The sequence below is a fragment of the Chlorocebus sabaeus genome, chromosome 10 (assembly GCF_047675955.1).
Source record: "Chlorocebus sabaeus isolate Y175 chromosome 10, mChlSab1.0.hap1, whole genome shotgun sequence".
Classification (NCBI taxonomy): domain Eukaryota; kingdom Metazoa; phylum Chordata; class Mammalia; order Primates; family Cercopithecidae; genus Chlorocebus; species Chlorocebus sabaeus.
Window position 1 is genome coordinate 57,228,942 of NC_132913.1, and position 12,566 is coordinate 57,241,507.

General features: G+C 36.7%; 1 protein-coding gene across 3 annotated transcripts in view; it reads left to right on the plus strand.

Moving 5' to 3' along the window:
- The window catches only part of UBR3 (ubiquitin protein ligase E3 component n-recognin 3), a 268,897-nt gene that overhangs the window by 102,991 nt on the left and 153,340 nt on the right, over positions 1–12,566 (plus strand). For all 3 annotated transcript variants that reach the window (XM_038001943.2, XM_007965316.3, XM_038001944.2), the window contains exons 14-19: positions 304–432; positions 1,359–1,411; positions 1,505–1,638; positions 1,995–2,080; positions 3,389–3,530; positions 7,524–7,620. In XM_038001943.2, coding sequence (XP_037857871.1) covers positions 304–432; positions 1,359–1,411; positions 1,505–1,638; positions 1,995–2,080; positions 3,389–3,530; positions 7,524–7,620 — 641 coding nt within the window. The remainder of the gene's footprint in view (positions 1–303; positions 433–1,358; positions 1,412–1,504; positions 1,639–1,994; positions 2,081–3,388; positions 3,531–7,523; positions 7,621–12,566) is intronic.

Genomic DNA, 12,566 nt, shown 5'->3' on the forward strand with positions numbered 1-12,566 from the left:
GAGAATGGCATGAACCCGGGAGGCGGAGCTTGTAGTGAGCTGAGATCCGGCCACTGCACTCCAGCCTGGGTGACAGAGCGAGACTCCGTCTCAAAAAAAAAAAAAAAAGTAGCTATGTAAAAGCATAATTATTGTTAAAAAAAAAATGTAGAAGTGTATATTTCAACTGATTATCTTTAATACTGGACAGAATATCGGGCTCATACTATGATTACATCATTAAATATTTTGAAATGGTTATTTATAATATTTTGTAAAGATTGAGTTTAGATAATTTATTCTTTGTCCAATTTATTTTATTAGGCAAGTCTTGCTGAAATCCACAGCAATATGTGGGTAAGAAATGGTCTACAAATCAAAGGACAAGCCATGACCTATGTCCAGTCTCATTTTTGTAATTCCATGATTGATCCTGACATTTACCTGTTACAGGTAAGCCAACTAGATAATGCAGATACACTTTAGAAGTGTCTCATTTGTACCCAAGGGATTTTAATTTATAGAGTTGACTGAGTGATGACATGGAGAGGCCAATGCCACTGAAAGAATAATTTATTATATTTCCCAGGAGAAGAGGCATACCACCCAACACAAGACTACAAGGAAAGCACCAGGTTTTGGTCAAGAGGCAGAAAGGAGTGAGGGGAGAGCCTAGGCAAGAGCCTTTATTGGGGTTTCTACAGGAAAAGCAAGGCAAGCCAGGATTGGCTAGTTTGAATAATTCCAGCAGGCTTTGAGGCATAGGGGCTGAACCTGACTCTGTGGTACCTGGCCCTGGATTGATTTAGAGCAGGGGAAATACTGGGTTGATGTATGAGAGTTAGATAAAGACAATGATTGGCTTTCATGATGGGCATGTTCCCAAGTAAGTTGTTTATTATGTTTAGGAATTAGCTGGCTCTGGGAGGGAGTATCTGTCTTCAGGTCTGTAAGGCCCCTCAAGATGTCAAAACATTATAACATACAGAAAATAAAAATCATGGCCCGGCGTGGTGGCCCACACCTGTAATCCCAGCACTTTGGGAGGCCAAGGCAGGCAGATCACTTGAGGCCAGGAGTTTGAGACCAGCCTTGCCAACAGGTTGAAACGCTGTCTCTACTAAAAACACAAAAATTAGGCAGGTGTGGTGGCACACGCCTGTAATCCCAGTTACTCGGAAGACTGAGGGCTGAGAATAGCTTGAGCCTGGGAGGCAGAGGTGGAGGTTGCAGTGAGCTGAGATTGCACCAGCTTGGGCGACAGAGTAAGACTCTCTCAAAAAACAAAACAAAACAAAAAATAAAAAGTATAGAAAAACGATTAATAGAAGAAGGAAAACTGAATATTGAGAAATAAAGCATTTTGTTTTCTTTTAAAGGTTTGTGCTTCTAGACTTGACCCAGATTATTTTATTTCATCCGTCTTCGAAAGGTAGGCATAATTTTATTAAGACAGGTATTAGGAAGTGTCCAGTTAATTTTGTTTTAATTTATAAAAATATGTTTCAAATATTTCTTCTTGTAGATTTAAGGTAGTGGATTTGTTGACAATGGCATCACAACATCAAAATACAGTACTTGATGCAGAGCATGAGAGGTCGATGTTAGAAGGCGCTCTTACATTTCTTGTGATTCTTTTGAGTCTTCGTTTACATTTAGGTAAAACTCACTGATACTAATACTTAGGTATTAACTGTTTTCCTCCCTTTCTCCCCATCCCTGTAGTAGAACTGGCTTAGGGAAAAAAAGAAAGGATGTAGATAAATTTAAAGAATGTTTCAAACTCTTGTATGTTGTACTATAGGTATACCTTTTAGAATATCCTTAAAATATCCTTTGCTTAAGGGAACTGCAAATAGCAGTTAAACTGCAGTTATGTTTGGAGCATTGCTTCTTTACTCTTTAATTTGAAACATCCTGTATTTGGTAAAACAGCTTAATAAAAAATGTGGTAATTTTTTTCTTTATAATTTATGTATAGTCAGATTTGTTAATTCTGTTTTTAATAATTTTAGGAATGTCTGATGATGAGATTCTCAGGGCGGAGATGGTAGCCCAGCTGTGTATGAATGACAGGACACACAGTTCATTGCTGGACCTCATATCCTTTTAAAATTTTAGTTTCTGTTAGTTGCAGGATCTAAAATAAGTAATTTTTATGATTAATGGTTTATCAATTTTTTGATTAATTGTTTTTCAAAGTTGAAAAATAACAGAAAAAGAAGAACGCCAGTTGTTTGCTCAAGTGTGTATTCAGTGCTGGTGACTGTTTTTTTTTTTTTTTTTAAATCTCGTATTATTACCTCTTGGGGAACTCTTCTTAGACTTTAGAGTAGATTTCAGGACATAGATTGATGGCTTTGGCCACCCCAGCGTTTAACCCTCTAGGACAACATTACTGAATGTTTTGTAAAAGGCAGCTAGGTCTATTTTGTCTGTGTAGCCAGGATGCAATTCATGGTGAACAGTTAAAGGTACACCTTATGATTATTATTACCAGGATTTTAAACATTTTGAGGGTTTTTCTGTAGAATTTGGTCTTAAAGCATTTTTGAGTTTGTAGATTATTATTTACAAACAGGGAACCTGTGGTTCTTTGTATACGACTGAACATACAATGAGTATCTGATTATCTTTTTAAGTTAATGTTAATAAAATTTTACACAAGATTATCAAGTAATTTTGTGATAAAAATTCTGGCTAAATTTAGTATTTGTATATCTTATGACTATGTTTGGAAGAATTGGCTGAAATTTTTATTTTGTGAAATAAGTCCTATTAGAATGCCTATTTGACAACCTTGATTTTTGTAAGCAGCATCAATTTGATATTGTCTGATGAGTTCCTTCAGTCATTATGAACTATGCGTCAGTTTATTATAGAGTAAAAACGATCTCTGTATTTTGAATTTTAAAGATTTGTGTAATGTGAGGAGAGAATCTTTTTGGTTAGCCTCTTTGCTTAAATTTGCTTAGCATTTTTTTCTTTGGGGGTGAAATTTTGTGTTTTTTGGAGAAACAATCTTTGCTATAAAAATCTTTGCTAATTTTTCGCAAGTTCTTTCTGTTTTTTAAGGAAAAGTTATTTACAAAATGATGAAAATGAAGACACATTTTTAGAAATTTTTGTCATTTTCTGAAATTTTTAAATTTATTTCGGGGAAAATATACCTGGGAACTACTACAGCATACAATTTATTAGTAGGCTCCTAGATTAAACATATTTTCAAAAATCACAATTAAAAAGTTATTATTGAACTGTTGTATTATATAGCCCTCTTGTGGCCAGCTCTGTATATTACAGCCAATTACTATTTGCCTACTTCAGCAAAATGAGAAACTAGAGTACCTTGGAAAGGCTATAAATCTGGCTTTTTGTTGCTAATATTTTTTCTTGACATATATATCATATTCCAGAAAATCCTAATCCCAAAAGTGGCATTATTCCAGGCAGTTACAGCTTTGAATCAGTTTTATCAACTGTAGCTGATTTTAAGGCTCCTGTTTTTGAACCTGGAGGTTCTATGCAACAAGGCATGTATACTCCCAAAGGTATGTTTATATACATAAATGAACTCTTTCAAATATCAGTTCTTGAATGGTGAATTCTTCTGTGTATTAAAAGAAAATGTTTACCTTTTGTTCATTCAAGCTTTGGTCTTCTTTTCTCCATTTTGTTATAAATGTATGTCTTTACTGGTAAACAGTGATACTGCTTTCAATTACTTAGAAATCTATAGCTTTATGTTACACTAAGACTTCTTAGATGACTCTAAACTATAAAGGAAATTTATATTTGAACTCTAATTCATTTTTATAAGTGATCATAACCATAAGTGAACCGGAAACTATAAAACAAAATGTATATTTAAAAATATTTTGAATGTATTTACTCTCCAAATTTGATTTTGAAACAGCAAAACAATCCTCATGACCCAAATTTTAACTTGAAATAGTTCAAACTAAGGTCTGTATAGGCTGGGCGCGGTGGCTTATGCCTGTAATCCCAGCACTTTGGGAGGCCGAGGTGGGTGGATCACCTGAGGTCAGGAGTTCGACACCATCCTGGCCAACATGATGAAACCCATCTCTACTAAAAATACAAAAAAATAAGCCAGCCATGGTGGCAGGCGCCTGTAATCCCAGCTACTCGGGAGGCTGAAGCAGGAGAATCACTTGAATCCAGGAGATGGAGGTTACAGTGAGCCGCTATTGCGGCTCTAACTTGGTCAACAAGAGTGAAACTCCATCTAAAAAAAAAAAGTCCACATAGAATGCTGATAGCACTTACTTACATTTTGAACCTATGTTAAATGCACAGAATGTTTTCCTTAAGTGGATGATTGGTTTTCTAAGGTTTTTCCCCCCCTAGATTTACAGTTGACATGCTTGACAGGAGCCAGAGGTAAGTGAGGTTTTGATTTACACAGTCTTTTTTGTTTGACTTTCAGATTTTCACTTCTCTAAGTTAAAATTTTGAAGGAAGTAACAGTTACTGCTTCTTGACTCCCTCAACACATTGTCTAAATGAAAAACCAATGCCCATTTTGAGGTTGTAAATAATATGTACTGTGCTGTGTGTGTTTGGCAAAGCAGAATAGAAAGGCCTTATTTGGGATATTTCAGGGAATTCACAAGGAGCAAGAAAATCCAGAGTCTCTGGTTGGAAAGTATTCCATGAAAGAAAAGCACAGTATGTTTTTAGTGTAGAGGATATTTTGTGTGTAAAATTAGATGAATTTGGGAGTGGAGTGGTGCTGTGGTGTAGTGCAGGACTTATAAAAGTGTGATGTGAGGATTACATCTCTGTCAGACTCACTTGCGCTCCTCATTAAGAGTGCAGGTTCCTGTGTCTCATCTCCTGTCTGCTGTCATCAGAATCTCTGTGGGTGAAATCTGGGAATCTGCTTTTTAAAACAAGCTCTTTAGATGATTGTTCTGAACAATGCTGAGATGGAATACTGGGCATTCGGACATTAAAGCTAGCAAATTGAGTGTCATATTTAAATACCGTATGAATTATATTTGCTAGTTGTGTGGTTTAGGAAATCAGTTGTTTTGTTTTTTGTTTTTTTTTCTGGAGACAGAACCTCACTTTGTCACTCAGGCTAGAGTGCAGTGAGCTGTGTTTGTTACTCAGGCTAGAGTGCAGTGGCGCTATCACAGCTCACTGCACCCTTGACCTACTGAGCTCAAACGATCCTGCCACCTCAGCTTCCCCAGTAGCTGGGACCATAGGCACCCACTACCATGCTGGCTAATTTTCGTGTGTTTTGTAGAGACAGGGCCTTGCTGTGTTGCCCAGGCTGGTCTCGACTATTGCGCTTAAGCAGTCCTCCTGCCTCAGCCTCCTAAAGTGCTGGGATTACGGATGTGAACCGCCGTGTCCAGCCAGTTTTTTATCTTTGGGTTAGGCTTCTTAACTATAAAGTAAGTTTTTAAACTTTTAAAAAGTGATTGAAACAAGCCTCTGGTTTCGGGGACTAACCCTCAAGTGAATTTGTTATATTAATATAAAACCAACAAAAGCTGGCCTACTCCTGTTAAAGTGGGTGTGGGTAGTTGAACTTAGCTTCTCCTCTGTCCTGCTATCCACTTGCTCCTAAAATGACCCCTGTTATACATCTGTGGTAATTCAGCTCCATGGAACACTGTTTGAAGCCCACTGGACTAATTAATCACTAAAGTTTTCTTCCATTGCTAAGGTTGTGCAATTCTAATGAAAGCTTTGGCATGTTAATTGTGCAGAATAATAGACTTTAAAGAGAAGGATGATCACGGCCGGGCACAGTGGCTCACGCTTGTAATCCCAGCACTTTGGGAGGCTGAGGTGGGTGGATCACGAGGTCAGGAGATTGAGACCATCCTGGATAACATGGTGAAACCCATTCTCTACTAAAAATACAAAAAATTAGCCAGGTGTGGTGGCAGGCGCCTGTAGTCCCAGCTGCTCGGGAGGCTGAGGCAGGAGAATGACATGAACCCGGGAGGTGGAGCTTGCAGTGAGCCGAGATTGCGCCACTGTATTCCAACCTGGATGACAGAGCGAGAATCTGTCTCAAAAAAAAAAAAAAAAAGATAAATGATTCTAGAAATACTAATGAAGGTCTTTGTGAAGGACTGTTTTCAGAATTTTAAGTCATACTTCCGATACTTTAAGATGAATAGCTTGTTACATGAAACTAGGGACAGTGGTTAACAATGGTTAACAGTGTCTTGTGCTAGAAAGTTGTAATTATAGTGGATGGGTAGGGAGAAGCTTAAGCTTCTCACCATGTTTTCAAATGTTAAGAATTTTGCTAGAAAGAATGAAAGAAAAAAACTTAATCTAGTATGGAGATTCTTTTAAGTCAGTGGTTTCTAAAATTATTACCTCAGTCCATCCTTTAGATTTTTGCCACATCTAAATATCTGCTCTACTGAAATATACTTAGTATTTCAGTATTTTTTTAAAATGAGTTAACTTAAAAAAAACCTTGCCTCATCCTAAGCATGATTATTAGTGAGGTGTCATGAATTTTATTTGCAACTTACAATTTTCTAATACACATTTAAAAATAATTACATAATTATTAAAATGAAAAGCTTTATATACTTAATACTTAAAATCATCTTGTGAACCATCAGTTGTACACATTCCACACACAGGATAGTGGTTCCTAATTATGCCAAAGATAAGGAGACAAGTGATCCGTTTTAGCAAAGGAGCAGAAAATCTTTTATAAACAAAAAAGACTTATAAAGTAGGTCTCTGTTGCCCAGGCTGGTGTGCAGTGGCATGATCTTGGCTCACTACAACCTTTGTCTCCTGGGTTCAAGTGTTTCTCCTGCCTCAGCCACCCAAGTAGCTGGGATTACAGGTGTGTGCCACCACGCCTGGCTAATTTTTGTATTTTTAGTAGAGACAGGGTTTCACCGTGATGGCCAGGCTTGTCTCAAACTACTGACCTCAAGTGATCTGCCCACTTCAGACTCCCAAAGTGCTGGGATTACAGGCATGAGCCACCGTGTCCAGCCTCATTAATCTTTAAATCTAGTTTTCATGCTTTTACTTTTAAGTACTTTTTTTTTTTTTTAATACTTTTTTTGGAAGGGAAATGAGGTCTGGCTTTGTTGCCTGGACTGGCCTCCAACTCCTGGGTTCGGATGAGCCTCCTGCCTAAGCCTCCCAAATAGTTGGGACTGCAGGTGTGAGGCATCATACCCTACTTGCCTTTAAGTACACTCAAAGGTCTTAACGTGCTGTATTTCTTTCTAATTGGCACCCTTGCAAAAAACAACAACAACAATGAAGTAAACTTTTCTGGTGAGGCATTGTTGTGTTACAAAACTTTTGTTCTTTAGTGCTTGCTGAACTCAAGAGAACATTCCTGATGATGAAATTGTGATTTTAATCATGGCATCAAGCTTCTTAAGGCAAATACTATAATCAGATTAAATTGTTCTGTCTTTCAAATGTAAAATATACTTAACAAATGTAAGAAGTCAATAAATATTGATTTTATTTCTGAGAAGTCAATGTTTCTACTTTCTTTTGAATAATAGCTGAAGTCTGGGATCAAGAGTTTGACCCCGTCATGGTCATTCTTCGAACAGTTTACCGTAGAGATGTGCAGTCTGCAATGGACAGATATACTGCATTGTAAGTCCATCAAATTGATTAGCATCATAACAGAGTATTTTATATTTATATGGAAAAATTTCAATTATAACACAGATATGATATGCTTTCATTAAAGTATACGTCCATTCTTTAGAGATGCAAATAATAATTTAAGGTTTAAATAATAATCTGTCGGAGATTTATGTTAAGATCTTTATCCAAAATTTGATGTTAATGTGATAGATTTAGAACATGATCACTAAATTTAAAAAACAGAAACTTATTTAGTTGCTGTTTCATCAGTGGAATTAAGGGCTTGGTTTTGTGTTGTTCTACTTTTGAACCAGTAGAGGAGGCACAAGTTAAGAGAATAGAATTCTCTGATATCAGAGATGGTAATGGGTGTCTGTAATAAGTGAACATATTTCTGTGTTCGTGACAACTGGGAAAATAGCCAAAGCAAAATGAATTTTACTTGTAAATATTTAACAAAATAGTTTACAGTATTGATGACTGCAGAAGACAAAAATTTTGAAAGATATCTTTTAAATGCAGAATTCAATTTTGTATGTTATTGTAAATTGTAGACTGTTGTAAATGTATTATTTCCACCTCTTTTAAAACCTTAATAGTTATATTGCTGAATATCACAGGATATCATCTTTTACTTGTGCTTTCCTACAGCTAAACATTTAAAAAACAAGTTTAAATGATGCAAATGTCCTTGATTTTGAGAAAGTATTAATACTTATCCAGATAACTGTCAAAGTGAAACTTCTCTTTTGCCAAGACTTTGCAGTAATAGAAATATCTATCACAGACAAATATCTGAAGAAAGTTTTTAATGTGGAATTTTAATTTGCTTCCTCCCCTCAAACAAAACCAAAACAATCTTTGAATCAACGACGACAACAACAACCCAGTTCAGCCATCAGCATCTCTCTCTCCCTTTCTCTAAACCCTTGGAGAAATTAGACTGAGGTTCTCTTTCTCTGGTTTCTTAACTCTCTCTTTTTCTGCTTTTCATGTAGTTTTGTAAAAATTTGCTTGTAGTCTTTTACTAAACTCTTAGCTCCTTGAGGGAAGATATTTTTATCTCTGTATCTCTTCTACATCTTTAATACTTATCTCAATGCTGGCACTTAGTAGGTATTCATAATATATTTGTTGAATAAATAAATTTGAGTAATTCCTGTTGAAAAATTGAAAAATGAAGAAAATTGGGAAGAAGTATTTGCATGGAAAACCTAATTGAGACTTCATAAACACCAGTCTTAAATGGCTCTGCCTTTTTTTCAGGGTAGTGGTGACGGTTAGTTGTTTTGAATGTATAAGAATTAAGTAAATTTTATTCTCTTTTACTTTGTAGTTACTAGAAATTTGGACTGAGATTGGGCTGAAACTTTCAAAGCTTTGAAGGAATCATTAAATAATGCAATCAGTTTTAAAGGGGAAATTTTATTTAACAGTACACATTTATTGAATGCTTGTTATATGCCAGGTACTCTGTAAGGAAAATATAATTGTTTTATTTTTCACTTAGCAAACTTTTAGCTCTGAGCAGTTTATTTCTTTCATTTAGAACAGTGGTTCTTAAGTAGGAATGATACTTGGCGTTGTCTGAAGACTAGTAGGGTTGCCACTGACATCTAGTAAAGGCCAGTTCTACCACCTCTACCAAGAATTCCCTTAATGTCGTTAGTGCCTAGGTTGAGAAACCTGGTTTAGACCCATATTGATACATAGGTATACTTTTTCTGTTTCCAAGTATCCTGTGTTTTGGGATCTGTTTTATATCATTTAGGTCTATACCATATTTTGATTTATAACTATTTCACATAGTCAGATAAAACCATATTCCCAAAGCTGTTTTTATCAGTTTTTTCACTTTCTTATTTTGTTCTCTATTTTCCCTCATTCTCTTGTTTCCTCTGTTTGGCTTTTGAGTTCTTGTACAATTTCTTTATAGCTTCTTAGAAATATTTCTGAACAGGCTGGGTGCAGTGACTCACATCTGTAATCCTGGCAGTTTTTAGAAGGCCAAGGCAGGTGGATCACTTGAGCCTAGGAGTTCAAGACCAGCCTGGGGAACATGGTGAAACCCCATCTTTTCAAAAGATACAAAAATTAGCTGGTCATGGTGGTGCATGCCTGTAGTCCCAGCTACTTGGGAGGCTGAGGCAGGAGAATTGCTTGAGCCTGGGAGGTCAAGGCTGCAGTAAGCTGTGATCATGCCAGTGGATTCTAGCCTAGAAACAGAATGAGACCCTGTTTCACAGTAAAACAAAACAGAAACATTTCTGAACCACTGTGATGTTTCTTAGCAGCTTGAAAGTCTATGTTTTAAAAGAAATAATGTACTCAAAGCAGTAGTAGCAGATCACAAACTTTTTAGCTTTAGACTAAAACCTTTTAACCATTATCTTTTAAAATACTCTTTGAAATTTTATGTGCAACCTATTTGTGTGATAACTTTTGTGTATGTAAAATAAATACCATATCCTTGCACAAATGCATTGGTTACTGCTGGGCGCCGTGGCTCACACCTGTAATCCCAGCATTTTGGGAGGTCAGGTGGGCAGATCGCTATTAATCTGCGATGGTCTCAGGAGATTGAGACCATCCTGGCTAACACGGTGAAACCCTGTCTCTACTAAAAATACAAAAACAAAATTAGCCGGGCGTGGTGGTGGGCACCTGTAGTCCCAGCTACTCAGGAGGCTGAGGCGGGAGAATGGCGTGAACGCGGTAGGTGGAGCTTGCAGTGAGCTGAGATCATGCCACTCTCCAGCCTGGGAGACAGAGTGAGACTCTACCTCAAAAAAAAAAAAAAAAAAAAAAGAAATGCATTGGTTACATAATTATGTAAAACTTAAAATTTTTGTGATTTATTTTGTATGTGAAACAATAATACCTGCTTCCTTTATGCAGTGTCTTTTATTTGTTGTATATTTGACTGTACAATTGACTGTTTCAGTTATTGTTTCAGCACAAGTGGGAAGATAACCCTAAACTCTAGGATTTGTTTGCTATTTTATTTATTTTATCTTATTTTATTTTAATTTATTTCATTTTATAGGGACAGAGTCTCACTCTGTCACCCAGGCTGGAGTGCAGTGGCACGATCCCGGCTCACTGCAACCTCCGCCTCCTGAGCTCAAGTGATTCTTCTGCCTCAGCCTCCTGAGTAGCTGGGATTACAGGCACCCACCACCATGCCTAGCTAACTTTTGTATTTTTAATAGAGATGGAGTTTCACCATGTTTTCCATGCTGGTCTTGAACTCCTGACCTCAGATAATCCGCCGACCTCGGCCTCCCAAAGTGTTGGGATTACAGGCATGAGCCACCATGCCTGGCCGATTTGTTTGCTATTGATTATTTTCATCTGCTTTTTAGTTTTAAGGGACAAAAAGTGGCTTAACTGATTATACTGGGAGGGATCTTTTTTTATTTGCAAGAAGACCTTTTGGAGGTCATCTTGCAAATTAAAATGAAAAATGGTCAGATAAATTTGAACTTTTGTGTTCTCACCATTTAGCTCTGTGCCACACACTTTAAAGGCAACCAGTAAATATTTGTTAAATGAATGAAAAGTAGATTTCTTTCAGTTTTTGTGCTGAGAGTTTAAGTGAAAGTAAGCCATTTGCTCTATGTGATGCTTAGATGCTTAGAATTTTAGGCTCTTATTGCTGGAAAAGGCCTTTAAAATCTAGTCCAGGTTCTATAAAAGTGTCTTGTGGGCCTTCACTGGAAGACAGGGTTGGGCAACAACAAGAAGAGGCTTAAGAGAGTGGAAGTGGCTCATCCTGCTTCCCTTTCTCCCTTCCAAATATCCCCGAGTGGGCATTCAGCTCTTAAAAAGAAAACAAAAACGAGATAACAACAACAAAGCAAACCAACAGTTGGAAAACCATCCATTCATTTCAGTGTTATATTTTATATATGAAGACATTGTGGCTCAGAGAAGCTTAGTGAAAATATGTCTGTTTTTTGTTTGTTTGTTTTTGAGACAGGGTCTCACTTTGTCACCCAGGCTGGAGTGCAGTGGTGTGATCATAGCCCACTGCAGCTTCCAACTTCTGGACTCAAGTGATCTTCCCATCTTACCCTCCCGAGTAGCTAGGACTACAGGTGCACCACCATGCCTGGCTAGATTGTTTAAAAGTTTTTTGTAGAGGTGGGTTCTTGCTATATTGCCCAGGCTAGTCTTGAACTCTTAGTCTCAAGTGATCTTCCTGTCTCAGCCTCCCATAGTGCTAGGATTATAGATGTGAACCACTGTTCCTGGTGAAATATGTCTGACAGTGGCAGTGTTGTTAGAACTATGAGCTAGGCCATTTCCAAAGATAGAAATGATTTCATAAAGCATCTGTTTTAAATTCAACTGAAAAGTACATTTTTAAAAATATGTAATTTCTTGTATTTCTGTTGCCTCCTGTCTCCCATTTTGAAGGTTAATGACTGCTGCCCCATGTTTGAAAGTATGATGTATGAGTTTTATGTATGTCATTTTTGTCTCAAACTAGTCAATAATTACGTGTTGGTGTGAGTCACTTAAGTAATTTTTTTCTGTCATGTAGCATTTCCTTTGCATTATTCTATTAATGCTTTTGAAAAGAGCAGTCAAAATGATGTATTACTCAGTCCTTCAACAAATGTATAACCTTTATTTTGCAACAATTTATTAATCTAGGTGCCACATATTTAGTGGTTACTGCTTAAAGCAAACAAAGAGACAAAGTAAAATTAAAAATTGCTTTTTTAATGCTAAATGAAATAGAATAGTTGAAGTATTTCATCATGGCTATTGCGATCATTTTGAAAATTACATTTATATGTTGTCACTGTAGTATTATATACAAACTAATTTTTTAATTTATTATTTATTTATTTTTATTTTTTTGAGAGAGTTTCACTTTTGTTACCCAGGCTGGAGTGCAATGGTGCGATCTTGGCTCACTGGAACCTCTGCCTCCCGGATTC